The sequence below is a fragment of the Aspergillus mulundensis genome, assembly GCF_003369625.1.
Source record: "Aspergillus mulundensis strain DSM 5745 chromosome Unknown scaffold_0, whole genome shotgun sequence".
NCBI lineage: Eukaryota > Fungi > Ascomycota > Eurotiomycetes > Eurotiales > Aspergillaceae > Aspergillus > Aspergillus mulundensis.
This window is the reverse complement of record NW_020797888.1, coordinates 3,063,072-3,079,579: the sequence shown is the minus strand read 5'-3', so window position 1 is coordinate 3,079,579 and position 16,508 is coordinate 3,063,072. Positions and strand designations below refer to the sequence as shown.

Sequence of the window (16,508 nt, the reverse complement as noted above, 5' to 3'; positions counted from 1 at the left end):
ATTCTCCCACCAACGCCACCAGCCCCCCTCCGTTTGTTTCCTTGCCCCTCCCCTCTTTCCCTCCCGAGTTCTCTTCTTTTCCTTTCTTTTCTCTTTCCCTCCTGAGTTCCCCTGTCTTATTTTCTTTTTTCTTCTCCTTCTCTTCTCCTCTCGAGTCTCCCTTTCCCCAACCTTTTCTTCTTTTCCACCACGCACCTCTCTTCTTCAACCTACTACTCTTCAGCCTCTCTCTTGTATCGAGATACTGTCAAGGCGAGTACTTAATTCCAGTTTCATATTTCCCATCATCTTTCTCACATCCCCTTCACTAGACGCTCGTCGTTCCCTGTTTCCCTCTCATGGCCAACACAAGTGTGTTCCTACCCCACCATCTCTCATCTGGCCTTTTCAATACTAACATACTCTCTATCTAGCTATCAATTCAACGCTAAACCCAGACGCGATGTCTTGGAATAACAACGACGCTTGGGGAGGTGGTGCCCACACCGCCGCTTCCGGCAATTGGGGAGCCGAGGAGACTACCGGTGCCAGTGGCAACTGGGGTAGTGGTGCAAAAGCTGAAAGCACTGACAATTGGGGAGGAGGTGACGCATCTGGTAAGCGAATTTTTTGTTTGTCCTTCTATCTTCTGGCGAAGCCGCTGTGCCACATAGTAAGACTACGTTTCTATTAGCCCGACTAACACTGCTTCCGATACAGGCTTCGGAAATGACGAGAACCAGAATCCCGGTGATGACAGAGAACGAGACAACAAGTGCCGCAAGTACGTTTTTCAGGAGAAAAAGCCTTCTCTGGTGGTAGCTGACTTGATGACAGCTGCGGTGAAGAGGGCCACTTCGCCCGTGAGTGCCCAGAACCTCGAAAGCCTCGTGAAGGAATGGCTTGCTTCAACTGCGGCGAGGAAGGGTAAGTCACTTAGATCCTGTTCTCGTTCTCTACTCACTCTTTTTAGCCACACGAAGGCTGAGTGTACCAAGCCTCGTGTGTTCAAGGGACCCTGCCGCATCTGTAGCCAGGAGGGACACCCTGCTGCTGAGTGCCCGGACCGCCCGCCTGACGTGTGCAAGAACTGCCAGGAAGAAGGTAAGCCAGAGAAACCACTTCATAATCTACCATGGTTAACAGCAAGCGACAGGACACAAAGCTGCGGAATGCAAAGCAAACCGCAAGTTCGACCTAAACAAGATCCCGGACATGCTTCCCGAGCAGGCGTGGGAAATGCTCAAGAAGGCCAGCAATGATCGCGACCTTGAAGACTTTCGTGAGGTAACACACCTTTCTCGTTCCCATCTCCACGATGTTGTCCTTTATTACCAACCGTGGCACGTGCTGACAAACATCAGGGATTGAAGATCTACTCGAAGGCTGTTCCTGACGCCAGCTTTGCGGATGTCGAGACAAAGATGCGTCAAGAGTCCTTCAACATCTACCTCATCGCTATGGTAAGCTTCGCTATCCAAGTATTCGGATGAAGACTAACTCTATCCCAACACAGAACCGGGAGACGGCTGATTGCATCAGTCTCATCGATCTTCAAGGAAAGCTCAACTGCACGTACGTTGTTGGGTTTTTTTACTCTCCCAAACCCCAACGAGCGAATCTTCGTGAGCGTTGGCCTTCCTCCGTCGAGGAAAATCTTGAGCGTCTCCAAGACGCCGGCCTCCCTTATGACCGCCAGATCCCCAAGTGTGGGAACTGTGGTGGTAGGTAATCGACACTACTTATACCAGTCCTCGCTGATGTCTCTAGAAATGGGCCATACCTCTCGCGGATGCAAGGAGGAACGTGCCGTTATTGAACGCGTCGAAGTGAAGTGCGTCAACTGCAATGAGCCTGGACACCGAGCTCGTGACTGCCAGCAGCCCCGTGTGGACAAGTTCGCGTGCCGTAACTGCGGGTCAGTTTCCCCGACCCTAACTTTATTGTTGTTGCTAACCAGAGTAGCTCCTCGGACCACAAAGCCTCTGAGTGCCCCAACCCTCGCTCCGCTGAAGGGGTTGAGTGCAAACGCTGCGGAGAGAGTAAGTTGTATCCGATCTTGCATTTGAGCCGTTGCTAAAATTGCCCAGTGGGACATTTTGCAAAGGATTGCCCTCAGAATGATGCGCCTAGGACCTGCCGCAATTGCGGGTAAGTACCTTCCCTCACGTTAACAGACCTTTGCTTACCTTACAGGTCTGAGGATCATATGGCACGCGACTGCGACAAGCCTCGCGACGTCTCGACTGTAACTTGCCGTAACTGTGACCAACGTAAGTCGGAACATGATTGATTTCATCCATCTCATCAAGGGCTTGTTGTTGCTAACCTTTGTCTTTACCACTAGTCGGTCATTTCAGCCGTGACTGCCCCGAAAAGAAGGATTGGTCGAAGGTAAAGTGCAACAACTGTGGCGAAAGTAAGTCCCGTTCTCCTTCTCTCTTGTCGCTGAATGACGACCGCTGACTCGTTCTATTCTACTCAGTGGGCCACACAATCAAACGCTGCCCTCAGGCAGAGTCCGGCGATAATGGAGGCGACGGCGGCTTTGGCGGCAACCAAGACAGTAGCTGGGACACCGGAAACGACAACGCCCACGTGGAGACCCAAGCAGACAATGGCAATTGGAACTCCGGCGGCGGCACCCAGGGCTGGTAGTCTGCCTCAAGCAAACGACCATCTCATTGTCCTCGCTGTTTATGCTTCTATTGTTTTTTGTCCCGGTCTAGTTTCGCCTCTGCTTAACGAGTCGACGCAATGAAAGAAGGTAGCAAATATCTGATCATGTTGGAGATCTAACTCCATCTGGAATGTTACTCATGCTGTACCTAGTATGGATCAGTGATCTTGAATTGAAACATTGTCCTTTCTGCACATAGCTCTTTCTCCTAAACACTCCTTGAATAGACTTCTGGAGAGTGCCTAGCATCAGGTTACCACTAAGTTTACATCAAAACATGCTTCGAGTACTGCACACTGAATGCCTGACTATACCCAGAAGTCCTCCAGCGTTGCCGTATGCTCTGGAATCAACGTATATATTGATTCTGCTCCGGACACCTCAAAATTCCCCAGTCGTTTACCTGAGATGCTCCCTTACTTGGCACTGTAAATGCTACTACAGTGTAGCGCCAATTGACTCGTTTCTTCCAAGTGACTGGTTCCATTCGCGAGCAAGAAAAATCGAGAGAGACAGGAGCAGCGCCTATCATGAACGAAAATAAGAAGGCTTGGGATTATTGATGTATACTTCTTCACATACAATTGGAGACAGGCAGTATATACTACTCCGTTGCAAATGACAATCCAGCGATTATCGCCACCAATAAAGAATCTCATATCTGCATGGTCCATCTAGAGCAGCGACCTGGGCCCCTTGAAAGCCCTCAAGGGAGAAGGTCCCCATGGTGCCCCGGCTGGCGAAAGAGGAACCATGTTACCAGTTCTTGGAACTGCCAAATCTCCATGTCTCGGCATAACTCTCCTTCTCGACCAGTAGAGGATCATCTGCCGCAGTTTCGCGGGCCGCGGGGGCTTCAGCAGAACGTCGTCGAAGCCCCTCTCCCTCCACAATCCCCCGTCAATTTGAGGTCGGTAAATGTGTGCTGTCATGGCGATGATCGGCGTCGTAGTTATATTATGGTCTTTCGTGAAAGGTGCTTGGGTGCGGAGGATGTTTGTTGCTTCGATGCCGCCCATCACGGGCATTGCGGTCTGCGGAAATTTCGGTCAGCATGCGTTTCTTCCCGGTAAGAACATAGGAGTGAGCCGAAAAAAAGCCTTACATCCATCAGTATGATACTGGGACGAGGATGGGTGGTCGGTGACGCAGAGAGATAGTCAAGAGCCTCCTGGCCATTGTTGGCGAATGCGACGGTACAGCCGAGACGGTGGAGGAAGCGCAATAATAGCTTTTGGATGACGGCGCTGGCAGAAGTTAGTACTTGTCTGGGCACTTCGTGCACTGTGATCCAGCTTACTTGTCTTCGGCGACAAGGATATGCATATTGCTGGCATCGATAGAAACTTGTCTTCGTTCGCGTTTGAGAGAGGTGTCGAAATCACCTGGGCAAGCGGGGAATGGGGCTGAGACTGACGCCCATGCCGATTAAGATGGTGCAGGTACAGCATGGTATTCGCGGTACCGTAAAATACACCCAGTCCGTATTTGGGCGTCTCCATGGCCGGGGAGCCAGCTCATACTCGTCAAGCTTCAGCGAAGCACTCATGGTTGTGCTATCCTTTGTAGTCTACAAACCTCTACCATTTCTTCTAAGATATTTTGCGGACTGTCAAGTTTGCTTGGACTCCGTGATTGCAACCAACGCAGCTATGTCTCTTCTTGATCTACCCAATGAGTTGCTGCTTTCTATCAGTCATTATATCGAGTCGGAAGCTGATCTCAACTCGTTCCTGCAATCGTGTCGTCACCTACACAACCTTTTACTTGAATACCTCTATTAGAATAATGTGAAGCACCACGGCAGTCTTTCTCTTCACTGGGCAGCCGAGTATGGAATCGTCGTCACAGCTAAGAAAGCAATTTCTCAGGGAGCCAATGTCAATGAAGCCAAGGGGTTTCCATATAACGATTCCACCCTCGATCTGCATTTTACGACAACACCGCTAAGCCGTGCTGCAGCGAAGGGGTACAACGACCTTGTTATTGTTCTCCTGGATGTGGGAGCCAACGTCGAAGCGCCACAATCCTTACTTTATTCGCCGTTGGTGGCGGCAATCAGAGCCAGGAAAGGGTCACTGAGAAGTATACAAATCCTCCTACACCACGGTGCAAGCATCAACAGAGCCGATGGATTAATGTCGACTCCTTTGATGCATGCGGTGGTAGGAAGGAAGCTCGAAATTGCCAGGTTACTCTTGGCTCGTGGCGCCGATCCAAACACGACGGAGGGGAACTCCACACCCCTTGACGTTGCACACCGTAACTGGGAAGAACCGCTGATAGATCTACTTCAGAAACATGGTGCCGTGACATTTAGAGCACTCCTACCAGATCCAGAGTTTCCATGAGTCCGGGAAAGCCGTCAAGTTATCTATGCTCAATAACCCGGCATACCCTGCAAATGATTAGAGAATACTGCGACAAAGATAGAGCAGCGATCGTTGTTCGTGATTTATGGTAACGTTCCCGTCCTTCTCCAAATTTTGCCAGTATGCTTACGGTCAAAGCTAGCCGGAGTACTTCATCATCAGTCTCGGGATCCTGAGCTCGGAGCTTTCCCATTTGGATAGTGCGGAATGAGCAGACGAAGACAAGAATATGGTATCATGTGGCTTGGGGGACAGTTCGCGAGACTGAATACATACTTGGTACATGGAGATGGACTGAAGGGCTCGGTTGCAAGTCACGCCGGATGATAAGTATTGTATTTATTGGCCTAAGGGAAATAAGGAAGTAAAGGATCTCGTCCGGTGGCATCTCAACATGACCAGGGAAGTAATTTCAAAGTCACCAAGAACAAGTCAGCCGAATAGAGCAAAATCAAGCCATACCCAGAGTAAAAAACAAAGCCCGCTATCCTCTTTTTGGGTCCCCTCGTAACCGACATCGGGATTACCTGGGAAACCGGAGGCACCGTTTGACAGGCAAAAGGTCCAACTTCCTCAAGCGCTTTCTAGTTCCTTTTAGCATGAGAAGCTTTCACGGTTCTCGGAGTGCCATTTTTCTGCATTCTACAATGTCGCTTATGGGTCTTCCCAATGAGCTATTGCTCGACATCGCCGAATTTATTGAGGCCGAGAAAGATCTTAGCTCGTTCGTCCGCACCTGTGTTCGCGTTAATAACGTTATTTCTGGATATCTCTATCTCAACAATGTCCGGAAGCATAATAATTCGGCACTACACTGGGCATCTAGTTTTGGTATGATCGAAACAGCTAGAAAGTCGATCTCCCAAGGCGGCGATGTCAACGAGACGTTCGATGGGACTCGCTACAAGGTCCCTCTACGAGCAAGAGGTTAGAAGTTTCCTTCAGGCCGATTTTCAACTTCTGGGCACAATCGGCGCGAAATCGATCCTCTTGCTGCTGGTCAAAGCTAATAAATCACACAGGTGCCGGCAATCAATCCCCAACGGCCGACGCCGGTCAGAACGGCAACGTGGTCTATGACAGTTTTCAGAGTATGATGGAGTTATTGCTATTTTGCAAAAAGAGTACCCCGTTGATACAGGCAGTGTTGCGGATGGATTGCAACTTCATCAAGTTTATCTTGGAAGCAGGCGCTGATCCCAACGTCAAAGCTCACGACGGCTACACAGGGCTTCTGCTGCTCACACGATGGCAACCTAATCTGACCGCACTGAAGCTGTTGCTGGAGCATGGAGCAGATCCTAATCTCACGTCTAATTATCGTACATCGCCTATTGAGCTTGCTGTGTCCGATAATCACGAAGATATTGTTAGGTTGCTGTTGGAGTATGGCGCTGATAAACACTTTGTTGACGCTCGGGGTATGACGCCGCTGGAGATAGCTATGAAACGGGGCCACAACAAGATTGCTGATATGCTACGGGATTGATTTTTTACGATGTTTTCTGGCGACCTACATGCGGCCATGCTCGGAGATGGGCCGAAGAACCTGGTGACGGTGCCACCCTACCTGCAATTACCGCGGCTCAATGTAAGCCAAATTCCCTTCTCTTTCTGCAATTGATACCTGACATGCTCAAGATGACAGTTACACCCAATTTTTGGAGTGCCCAACCCTCCTCAGCCGACCCTGGAGCGCCGAACGCCCGCACGTCAACTAGTCGATATCCGAACGGATAGTTCCAAAACGAATCCCATACCTTGGGGGGAGGCTCCACTGGATACTCGCACAAAGGGATTGGTCGTTGAAGACGTGGCAGACACGGATGCGCAGTAAGGGTCGGGGATGGTTTTGGCCATGGTCGCGGTGCATGATTGATGCTTCCCACTGTAACTACTCCCGACCCAGAAAATGGAAATAAGTGAACCGTTGGAGAACAAAGAACGAATTATGAACACGCGACTGTAACGGGATGGCTCTTGGATTTTGAGAAAAGGTCTTGGTCGCATAGCAGGGATGAGACCGAGCAAGATCAAGCCATATTTTCTGTCGGGAAGGAAGTATGGCGCCACCCTCCTTCAACGTTTACTCCCTCAGTTTGGAAAAGGACGTTGGCTAATCAGCACGTACAGTTGAATGAGCCTCTCTATGAAAAACGTCCTCTGGCTCAGTTCAATGACGAAAGTTGAGCCCTACAGTGTGCGCCGGCAGACTGAGGTTTCTCTCGACAGCAATATATTGTTTGCTGACAGCCGCATGCAGTGGGTTACTCATAGTCCCAACTCCAGACCCTCCCCAACCGCGAATCTCAATCTCATGATCCTTTTTGATTCTGACCGAGGTGGAAGGATCTTCATCTTTCATGTGAAGATGGATACTAAACAATTCAATAATCCGCGAGTCAAGAAGATTTACCTATTCGCACGGATCAGAAACTTAGTCATCCTGGATTTGCCCTGTCCCAGCATCTCAACGGAAATCCCAACAAAATCGCTTGGAGAGTGGAATGATCCAGAAGACGTAGAGAGCACCTGAACGATAAAATGAGGCCATTCCTGGGGGGTTTGAATGCCATTGTGCTGATTTGATACCTCTATCGACCTCGCGCATCTGCAGGGGTAGTTAGCTATCGCCGAACTGGAATCTCAACACCTTACCTTATAAGTATCGCCGCCCTACCGCACCCCGAGACTGCTCACGCATCAATCATCCTCACACAATGGACCACGCGAAGGCCGCGGACAAGTCTCCGCCGAATAATGCACCTGGCTCAACGCCTCACATCACCGAGCTGCCAATGACTTGGTCGAACTGGTACCGGCACGTCAATTGGCTAAACTGCTTCTTCGTCCTCTTCATTCCGTTCGTGGGATGTCTTGGTGCTGTCTGGACCCCGTTATATCTGTATACGGCATTGTTTGCGATCGCTTATTACTTCAATGCTGGCCTTGGGATTACCGCGGGTACGTTGCTCCCATTTCGAGTTGGCGTTTTCTCGAAGGAGATAACTTACTGACCGCACGGTGCTAGGCTATCATCGACTCTGGGCCCATTGTTGCTACAAGGCTACCCTTCCACTACAAATATACCTCGCCCTTGCCGGAGCTGGAGCCGGCCAGGGCTCGATCCGATGGTGGTCACGCGGGCACCGAGCTCACCACCGTTATACCGATACTGAGAAGGATCCATACTCCGTTCGGAAAGGCTTCTGGTACTCCCATATTGGGTGGATTGTCATGAAACAGAATTACAAGAAGGTTGGCCGTTCGGATGCGTCGGATCTCGACGCTGATCCCGTGGTGATCTGGCAACATAAGAACTACATCAGCACGGCGCTGTTTATGACACTTATCTTCCCGACAGTGGTCTGCGGGCTGGGATGGGGCGACTGGCGCGGCGGGTTTGTTTATGGTGGAATACTCCGCGTATTCTTCATCCAGCAGGCGACAAACTGCGTGAACTCACTGGCGCACTGGATAGGCGAGCAACCGTTTGATGACAGGAATTCCCCGCGGGACCATGTTATCACGGCCTTGGTGACGCTTGGCGAAGGTTACCACAACTTCCATCACGAGTTTCCATCCGATTATCGCAATGCGATCGAGTGGTGGCAGTACGACCCGACTAAGTGGATGATTTGGCTTTGGAAACAGGTCGGGCTTGCATACGATCTGAAGCAGTTTCGGGCAAACGAAATCGAGAAGGGAAGGCTGCAGCAGATGCAGAAAAAGCTCGATATCCGCCGCGCGACGCTGGATTGGGGCGTTCCGCTGCAGGAATTGCCTGTGCTCAGTTGGGATGAATTTGTTGCTGGATCCGCAAGTCGAGCTCTGGTTGTTATTGGAGGTGTTATTCACGACGTCTCGGATTTCGTGAAGGAGCATCCCGGAGGCAAGGCATTCATCTCATCAACGATTGGTAAGGATGCGACCGCAATGTTCAATGGCGGCGTCTATCAGCATTCGAATGCTGCGCACAATCTGCTGTCGACGATGCGGGTCGGTGTGATTCGGGGTGGGTGCGAGGTTGAGATCTGGAAGGAAGGGAAACAATCAGTCAAGGCGATGAGCTTTCCGCAGATGGATCGTGCTGGGGAGCAGGTAACGAAGAGACATGTACCTACTAGTAGTAGCTGATCAAGGCTGAGCGAAAGAGTGGTGGTAGGAAGAGATTAGGTACCTAGCGGATCTCCGAAAGCCACCTCCGTCCGTTTGCACACTCCTCTCTTCCACCAACTTGTCACATTTTGGTCGCTAACCGCGAAAAAGAAGACAATTTCCCCCAGAACCCCGCGACATAATCACGCCTTTGGGTGATTGATTTCAGCCGGCGGAAGATGCCTTGCTGCCGTCGCTTAGAAGCCTCGTCGATAACACCGGCGCCGCCTCAACCTCCTGATCATCACACTTCTCGAGGTTACCCACGCTGGGAGCAAGTCAGCCGCTCGCTCGTCAACCTGACCGCGTCTCAATGTTTACAAACACTCTTCGGCAACTTCTCCATTTATTGTAAGTACGTTTGGGCGACCACGAGACACGCGAGTCTTCGTCCCTTAAAGCGCGGAGGACTCGTTCTCCTAAACGAAAACATGAGAACATCGGAGTAGAACACTTGCATATTTGAGGTGAGTTTGAAAGAGATACGGCGGAGGAATAGGGGCCAGTTCGTTCAGGGGCCGTTGACCGTTGGCGAAGAAGAATGAAATCCCGGGTGTTCGGTGATCAGGTACGGTACGCATTTCCCCTTTATTCTCATGCGGGCGCTCTCGACTGACCGAAGTCCTCTTAATAGGTGTCCGCAAAACTCTTCTGAGTAGCCGTGCCCGTTTCGTTCAAATCTTGACAGATTGCCGACAACAGCCTCCACTCCCAGGCCGACGTCCGCGAGATTCCTTTATCCCCCGTGTCCTTTCGTATACGACGTACTCGTGATAACTCATCTGTTACACCACTTGTGCAAGTTGGAGACTAGCGCTCGGATTATATCAGACATAAGGGTTTCCTAGGAGGCATTGGGGCCAGTCTTTCAACATGATACAACGAACCCGGGGCCCCTGCGCACTGGCTGGCCGAAGCGATAGACTGCAGGATTCCTCAAAAACTATCCCTAATCTTCCTCGCTATGAGCCATCCACTGAATATGCAGGACGATGATGCCTCGGTGATGGCTGAAATGAGACGATGGCTGTAGGTGGCGTGGGACTGAGATACTAGACGAAGCTGACCGAAGCACTTGAACGCCAATAGAGGAATTCCACGATGAGTGGCTTGGATACTGCTTAACTGTTGGTCAAGCTGTTTCCACGGCTTCCAGCACACTGTACATTTGCTCGACGGCCGCTGGTTTTGGCAACATCTTCAAAGTCGCCGAAAGAACTCTGGTCGTCCAACATATTGAGATGGAGAGAACCACAGACCCCGAGATGACTCTGTACACAGCTCGAGAGTTGAGGATTGTCCATGCCGATTAGAGTGGGATCGGGAATTACCCGTGGTGCCGTGGTCGCGCATCATCTTCCTATCGGTTGGAATTGCCATGAAAACATTACCTAAGTAACGGAACCCCGGGCTCCTTATCTTTGATTGACACACTTATCAAGCCCCCTCTGACGCGAGTGGGGAAACGGACAGAGTAGGATGAAGATGCTGGCCTCTCAGAGCTGAGATCTTGATGTCCGGGGCGCTGTTTGACGTGGAAGCCTCTCTAGGGTGCGAGCTTCGCGTTGTACAATTCCGGAGTCTGCTTTCCTACCTTCAGCTTTGATGCGGGGTTATCGTGGTAAGCTGGCTCTATTTATGCCGCTCAGCATCCGTCATCTGTTCAGGCAATCGCGCATCTTGCTGACACCTTCAACAGCCGAACATGTCCACATCATCGAATACCGTGCGGGTCGCAGTCACCCAGGCAGAGCCGGTGTGGCTTGACCTTGACGCGACAGTGGAAAAGACGTGCTCGCTGATCGCTGAAGCCGCAGCCAAAGGCGCCCGGCTAATATCCTTCCCCGAGTGCTGGATTCCAGGTTATCCGGCATGGATATGGTGAGCTGCTCATAATCGTCCCAGTGATTCAGTGCTAATAACAGTTGATAGGTCCCGCCCCGTCGACCCTCCTTTGACCACAACCTACATGCGCAACTCGCTCAAGCTATCCTCCCCGCAAATGATCAAGATGCAAAATGCCGCCGCTAAGCATAAGATCATTGTCGTTCTCGGATTCTCCGAAAATATTTACGACAGTCTTTATATCGCGCAAGCTATCATCGACGCTGACGGAGAGATCCTGACTTCGCGAAAGAAAATCAAAGCAACACACATGGAACGAACAGTATTTGGCGACTCGACGGGCGATTGTCTCGATGGTGTTGTTGATACTTCAATTGGAAAGGTTGGAGCGCTCTCGTGTTGGGAACATATCCAACCGCTGCTCAAATACAATAACTACGCGAAGCGGGAGCAGATCCATGTTGCTGCCTGGCCGCCCATCCTTTCGCATGCGCATGATGGGCCGGATAGTCTGTACTCCATGTCGAAAGAAGGTACGTTATTATCTTTTTGTTCGACAGTAACAGACGGAATTATCTAACTCCTTACAGGAACCACGGCTATCTCCCAAACATATGCTATTGAGTCCCAATCATTCGTTCTTCACACTACGGCCGTTATTACGCAAAAGGGAATCGAACGAATGGGCACGGAGAATGGCGCGCTGATGAAATCTCCCGGTGGCGGAAACTCCGCTGTTTTCGGGCCCGACGGACGCAAGCTTACTGAGGATATACCGGGACATGAGGAGGGCATCCTGTACGCTGATCTTAATCTTGAAGCGATTTCCTTGTCAAAAGCCTTTGTGGACGTCGTTGGGCATTATTCGAGACCAGATCTGCTTTGGCTGGGTGTCAAGGAAGGCGAGTGCAAACATGTTAGGACGCTTGCTGAGTAGCGTTGCTTGGTACGAAGGTATAGTCAGAATATTGGCAGTAAGTGTATTCTCCTAGCTAGTAAAGGACCAAAAAAAAAAGCCGAGAGAGTCATCGTGCAGTGTGCAGTAGTTGGCTAGAAAATTACAGCGGAGGCCAGTTTGCAAAAAGAAAAAAAAAACATGGAAAGAGAGACTGCAGGTGTTTCAGGTCAGAATCCCGGAGTCCCAGAACCCAGGAGGTATTTCAATCCATCGAACCAGCCCCTTATGAATCCCCACGAGCGGTATCTTCACCGTCCTCCTTTCCAAGCATAGCGGCCAGTGACAATAGACTGGGTAGATTAAACCCGCGCAAGCATTGCGCCAAATCATGAACCAGAGCGCGAGCATTCGCAGTGTCATCTATCATAAGGCGGACCTTCTCCTCGGTGGCTCGTTGCTCTGTGATAGTCTCATCGTAAAGAGACTCTAGAATGTTCATCCGGCGATGGAGCTGACCGGTTGCTGTGGTGAGCTTCTCCATTTTGTCCTGCATGGCCGCATTGTCTCCCACTAGACGGTCAACTTGCTGTTGAAGCTGCTTGATTGCCTCAGTGGACTCGTGGACGCGGGGAGAGCGATTGTCGATGCAGGCAACGCGGTTGATCTGAGCGTTGTTGAGCATTCTCGATAAATTTTCGCTGAGCTGGAAGATCTGGTCCCCGATAGCTCGATCTTCCGCAGCAGAGCCGGCCATAGCACTGGAGGCATGGGATCCATGTGCTTGGATCTGAAAAGGGGCCCGACTAGTTATTTCGTGGCCGATTTGCGTCTGAGGTAATGGTGTACGCACATCTGCGTCCTCTCCGCCGTGGTCTGAGCCGGCCGCAGCGGTGTCCCAATTGTCATCAAACCCGCTCCAACCCTCATCATACTGAGACTCCGACCCCACACTCGTGCTTCGCTGTCTCGACTGGGTCGACGTTTGCGCGGCAGGTTGGGGGGCTGTGGTGCGAGGACGCGCCAGCTGTAAGCCGCCGGTCGATGGAGGGAAACGGGTTCGAGTTACACGCCGTTCGCTGTTTTTCTGAAGCCCACGTCCAGCGTGGCGCTTCTTAAGCGCGTCGTCTTTGTCAAGCCGATACCATTGTGCGATGATAGACGCCGAGGTCCTTCCAGGGAAGGGGTGGAGCTGGTGGGGTTGGATGAGAATCAGCTAAAAGGCACCGAAAGCATTCGTGTACTTTGACAGAGCCGGGGGGACATAAGGGTACAAGCTGCAAACATACCTCGAGAAACTCTTGCCAGGCCAGATCGGGGCACTCGCGCCGCTTGTTAAGCAGGCGCTTTTTGTCCTTCAGTGTCCAACGTTCGTGCTTGGGAGGAATGGGTGCCATTGTGAGAAGACTGGAATGAAGTGTTGTCGGTGTTCAACCCTTGGTGGTCGGATTCGTTATGGAGGGAGTTGCGTCGAAAAAGGGACGTGGATGTTGGTGGGAAGATGGCGTGGAGGTTGAAGGAGGCCGAGTTCTGCTTTCAATAGAGCCATCGCTCATCGACAATAGCGAGGAAGCCGTTCTAGGTGAATGAGTTGCTTGTTGGTGTAGTGAAGACGCCTTTTTGTTGGGGCAGGTGAATCACATGGGACTTCCAGGGCGAGGCTAATTGATGGACACTATTCAAACGAAAAGGTCTTCGGACTGGCAGGTTAGAAGGCCAGCTTAAGCAAAATCTTTGGTGCATTTGGTCGCTTTGGATGGTGTGTACATACTGTAGGGAGCTCCGAAAAGAAGTTTGTGACGTTCAGGACAACTTGGTTATCAGACTCGGGCTGGTATGGGACCGGAGCTTGTGGTTTACTTTGCTTGCCGAAGAACAAAAAAAAAGGGTTGGGTAATAAGTAGAGTATGCCAGTTAGGAAGATGTGGAGTTGGGGATATCATGGGTTTCGATCATTGGAGAAATGCGGTTGCTGTGAGACAGAGGCATCTGCTTGGTTGGTGAATCGTGCTGGTAGACCGGAGCAGGGTAATATTGCAGCTACTGACTATTAGCCGCTATGCAGGGCTGACGAACAGCGACCTTCGTGAGAGGATATACCTACCTGTCCACTACATAAACTCATTGAGCCTTGTGCGCGAAGCCTGGGTACGAGGAAGATACGTATGGAACAGAAGAGTCATTAATGTATTGTGCTGCTTAGAAACCACAAGGCAATGATTCCAAAAGCTCACGCTTTGTAGATACATGAGGGCAAGCGGACGAGAGGCTAAGACCGTCTTCTGCTCTAGAGCAGTAGAAACAAGGAAGATTCATAGCCTAGACCTTGGCCACCAGCCGAAATACTTCAGTGGAGCATAACATGTTGGTCAGCAGGCCATCAATCGTAAATGCCCAGATCATGACACCATATCCGATCGGAGCGAGAGAAAAAAGGAAGCTCCGGCGACCCCTGGTCCTCACAAGCTTGGAGTAGGTGCAGCAGAGTCATTCTGCTTGGCTTCCTGGCCTCCAGCAGAAATCCTGTTTGCAACGCTCATCTCCCCTATCCACTGCAAGAGTTGCTGCACTTTGGCGCGGTCAGTGGCCGCATCCTCCTTGAGCGTCTGAATTGTTGCTGCTTGGCTTTCAACGGCCGCCTTCAGCTCCTTGACCGTTTCTCCGTACGCCACAATCTCGTCCTCCAGGTCGTTGTTTTGTGTTATAGCACCATTGTACATGGCCTCCAGCGAATCCATTCGGCGGTGGTGCTGCTGTGTCTGACCCAGAATTTCTTCAACTCCAGCGAAACGGTCTTCGTTGTCAGCGAAGTAGTCGGATAAGTCCTGGAACAGACGGGCGAAGAACTGAGCTGGGCGCTGGCGGTCCGCGATAGTGCGTTGACCAAGAGCACGAGCTGGAGCAGCAAAGGACCCAGAGCTTGCTCCAGTTGTCATGGCGATACGGGTGCCTCTGCCTCTGCCCTTTGCCGGTACCCTTCGAGCAACTCTTGCCCTCAGCCCAGAATTATCGTAAGCATTTTTGTTGTTGGCGCCTGCGCCGCCTTGTCCGTCTTGGGGCCCCATTTCGTCATCCATTTCATCAGAAAGGTCATCGTCAGCGTGAACCCAGTCTTCGTCCTCCCACTCGTTGTCTTGGTTGCTGTCCTCTCTGCCATTTGCCGGGCGTCCTCGTGTCCTCGCTGGGAGCCCGGAGCGACGACGCTTGACGCCAGTGGTGGTTGACCAAGCAGGACCATTGCCCGCCGCGGTAGTAGTCTTTGTAGTGCTGCCACTGCGAGTGTCTTTACAGCCGACGTCGAACTCCTCCAAGTTCCGCGTCAGGTTGAGACATCTCCACCTTGCTGCTATGGCGGTGGGCGTGCGCCCTGGAAACGGGAAGCGCTAAATATGAAGAAGCGGGGGTCAGCCAAGTGAAGCCATCAGGATCAGAGCAAGTTAGTATGAAGGTCGGCACGTAAATCCGGAATAATAAGGTTGGTGGACGGCTTTTCTTGAAAACAATTAGAAAACGTACCTCTGCAAAATCTTCCCAGTTGATATCAGGGAACTGCTTCCGGTGCGACACCAAGCGGACTATCTCCTCTTCTGTCCAGCAGTTCTTGGGGGACATGATAGGAGGATTCAAAAGACTTTATCCGACGTGTTTAGATCGCTGGATTGTAGGAACGGAGCTTGGATGCTAGAGAAACGCCGATAGTGCGAGATACCCAGCCTTGACAGGAGAAGACCAGAGGCTATTGAGATATGGTAAGCGCAAGAGCTCGAATGGTCGGGGGGAGTGTAAGAGGTACGAATATTGATGTGTTGAAGTGTTCTCGTGACGGAACTAAGACTGCACTCTGTGTTATGCAGGAAGCGTCCCCCCAGCGGGTTGAGACATTGAATACGGACAATAGCGACAACAGAAGGAGTTCGAAAATAGAGAACAGGATTCACAATACCATCTCGGCCATCGACGGTTCATGTAAGTGGCAGTCTGATAGTTTGACATTGAATTAAGGTAGGAGTCAAGGCTCTGGGGGTACCGATAGATCCAGGAGCCTGAAGCAGTGGATGATCCACTCCAAGTGTCCTACACTATTCTCATGCTGTTATCTTCTATTGTTTTGTGACTTTCTGTTTCAAACTGGTTGGTCACTATCATGTCTGATCACTGTGTCCGATCTGGATCGCATTAATGATGAGTAGCTTTCACGATTGAAGAGAACAGTGGATGATGAATTGATATTAGAGCAATGCCAAGTAAGCTACACTGCTTGTATGTTCAGGGAAGAGAAAGTAAGATTACCCCAGATTCAAGATGCTGGACCAAAAGGCCATGACCAAATTTGGCATTGAAATATCACAAAAGAGGTAGAAACACATCGATAAAATCCAGTTCCAAACGCTCAAGAGCCTAAGCCATACCCCGGTTCCCATGCGGTGGTTAACAGTAAAGGCAAGAATATGTCAAATATTTGAAAAAAAGTTGCACGACGACGATTATCAAGTTGAAAATAACATAAGGAAATGATTGATCCATTGAGACCAGCTCCAAGGCACAACGTTCTGCGGCTAGCTGTCGCCCGTTCGAATGG

At 50.9% G+C, this 16,508-nt stretch overlaps 6 protein-coding genes across 6 annotated transcripts; 3 read left to right on the top strand and 3 right to left on the bottom strand.

The window, feature by feature from the left end:
• Positions 1-442: 442 nt before the first annotated feature.
• On the top strand, positions 443-2,637 carry DSM5745_00769 (putative zinc knuckle transcription factor (CnjB); the record flags this gene model as incomplete). The annotated part of the gene is made up of 13 exons (XM_026742785.1): positions 443-596; positions 700-763; positions 817-906; positions 953-1,083; positions 1,136-1,266; positions 1,344-1,442; positions 1,496-1,703; positions 1,750-1,897; positions 1,945-2,021; positions 2,070-2,130; positions 2,176-2,252; positions 2,327-2,398; positions 2,465-2,637. The coding sequence occupies 13 exons, from the start codon at positions 443-445 to the stop codon at positions 2,635-2,637; spliced, it is 1,485 nt and encodes a 494-aa protein (XP_026608630.1).
• Positions 2,638-3,333: 696 nt separating this feature from the next.
• DSM5745_00768 (response regulator) lies at positions 3,334-3,985 on the bottom strand (the record flags this gene model as incomplete). The annotated part of the gene is made up of 3 exons (XM_026742784.1): positions 3,334-3,693; positions 3,765-3,906; positions 3,960-3,985. 3 exons carry the CDS (start codon positions 3,983-3,985, stop codon positions 3,334-3,336), a joined length of 528 nt encoding a protein of 175 aa, XP_026608629.1.
• A 1,693-nt stretch (positions 3,986-5,678) lies between these two features.
• DSM5745_00767 (ankyrin repeat domain-containing protein) lies at positions 5,679-6,520 on the top strand (the record flags this gene model as incomplete). Its single annotated transcript, XM_026742783.1, has 2 exons — positions 5,679-5,958; positions 6,054-6,520. 2 exons carry the CDS (start codon positions 5,679-5,681, stop codon positions 6,518-6,520), a joined length of 747 nt encoding a protein of 248 aa, XP_026608628.1.
• Positions 6,521-10,894: 4,374 nt separating this feature from the next.
• Positions 10,895-11,971, top strand: DSM5745_00766 (carbon-nitrogen hydrolase family protein; the record flags this gene model as incomplete). The annotated part of the gene is made up of 3 exons (XM_026742782.1): positions 10,895-11,070; positions 11,122-11,567; positions 11,625-11,971. 3 exons carry the CDS (start codon positions 10,895-10,897, stop codon positions 11,969-11,971), a joined length of 969 nt encoding a protein of 322 aa, XP_026608627.1.
• A 244-nt stretch (positions 11,972-12,215) lies between these two features.
• DSM5745_00765 (uncharacterized protein) lies at positions 12,216-13,326 on the bottom strand (the record flags this gene model as incomplete). The annotated part of the gene is made up of 2 exons (XM_026742781.1): positions 12,216-13,121; positions 13,219-13,326. 2 exons carry the CDS (start codon positions 13,324-13,326, stop codon positions 12,216-12,218), a joined length of 1,014 nt encoding a protein of 337 aa, XP_026608626.1.
• Positions 13,327-14,388: 1,062 nt separating this feature from the next.
• DSM5745_00764 (SANT/Myb-like DNA-binding domain-containing protein) lies at positions 14,389-15,541 on the bottom strand (the record flags this gene model as incomplete). The annotated part of the gene is made up of 2 exons (XM_026742780.1): positions 14,389-15,312; positions 15,446-15,541. The coding sequence occupies 2 exons, from the start codon at positions 15,539-15,541 to the stop codon at positions 14,389-14,391; spliced, it is 1,020 nt and encodes a 339-aa protein (XP_026608625.1).
• Positions 15,542-16,508: the final 967 nt, after the last annotated feature.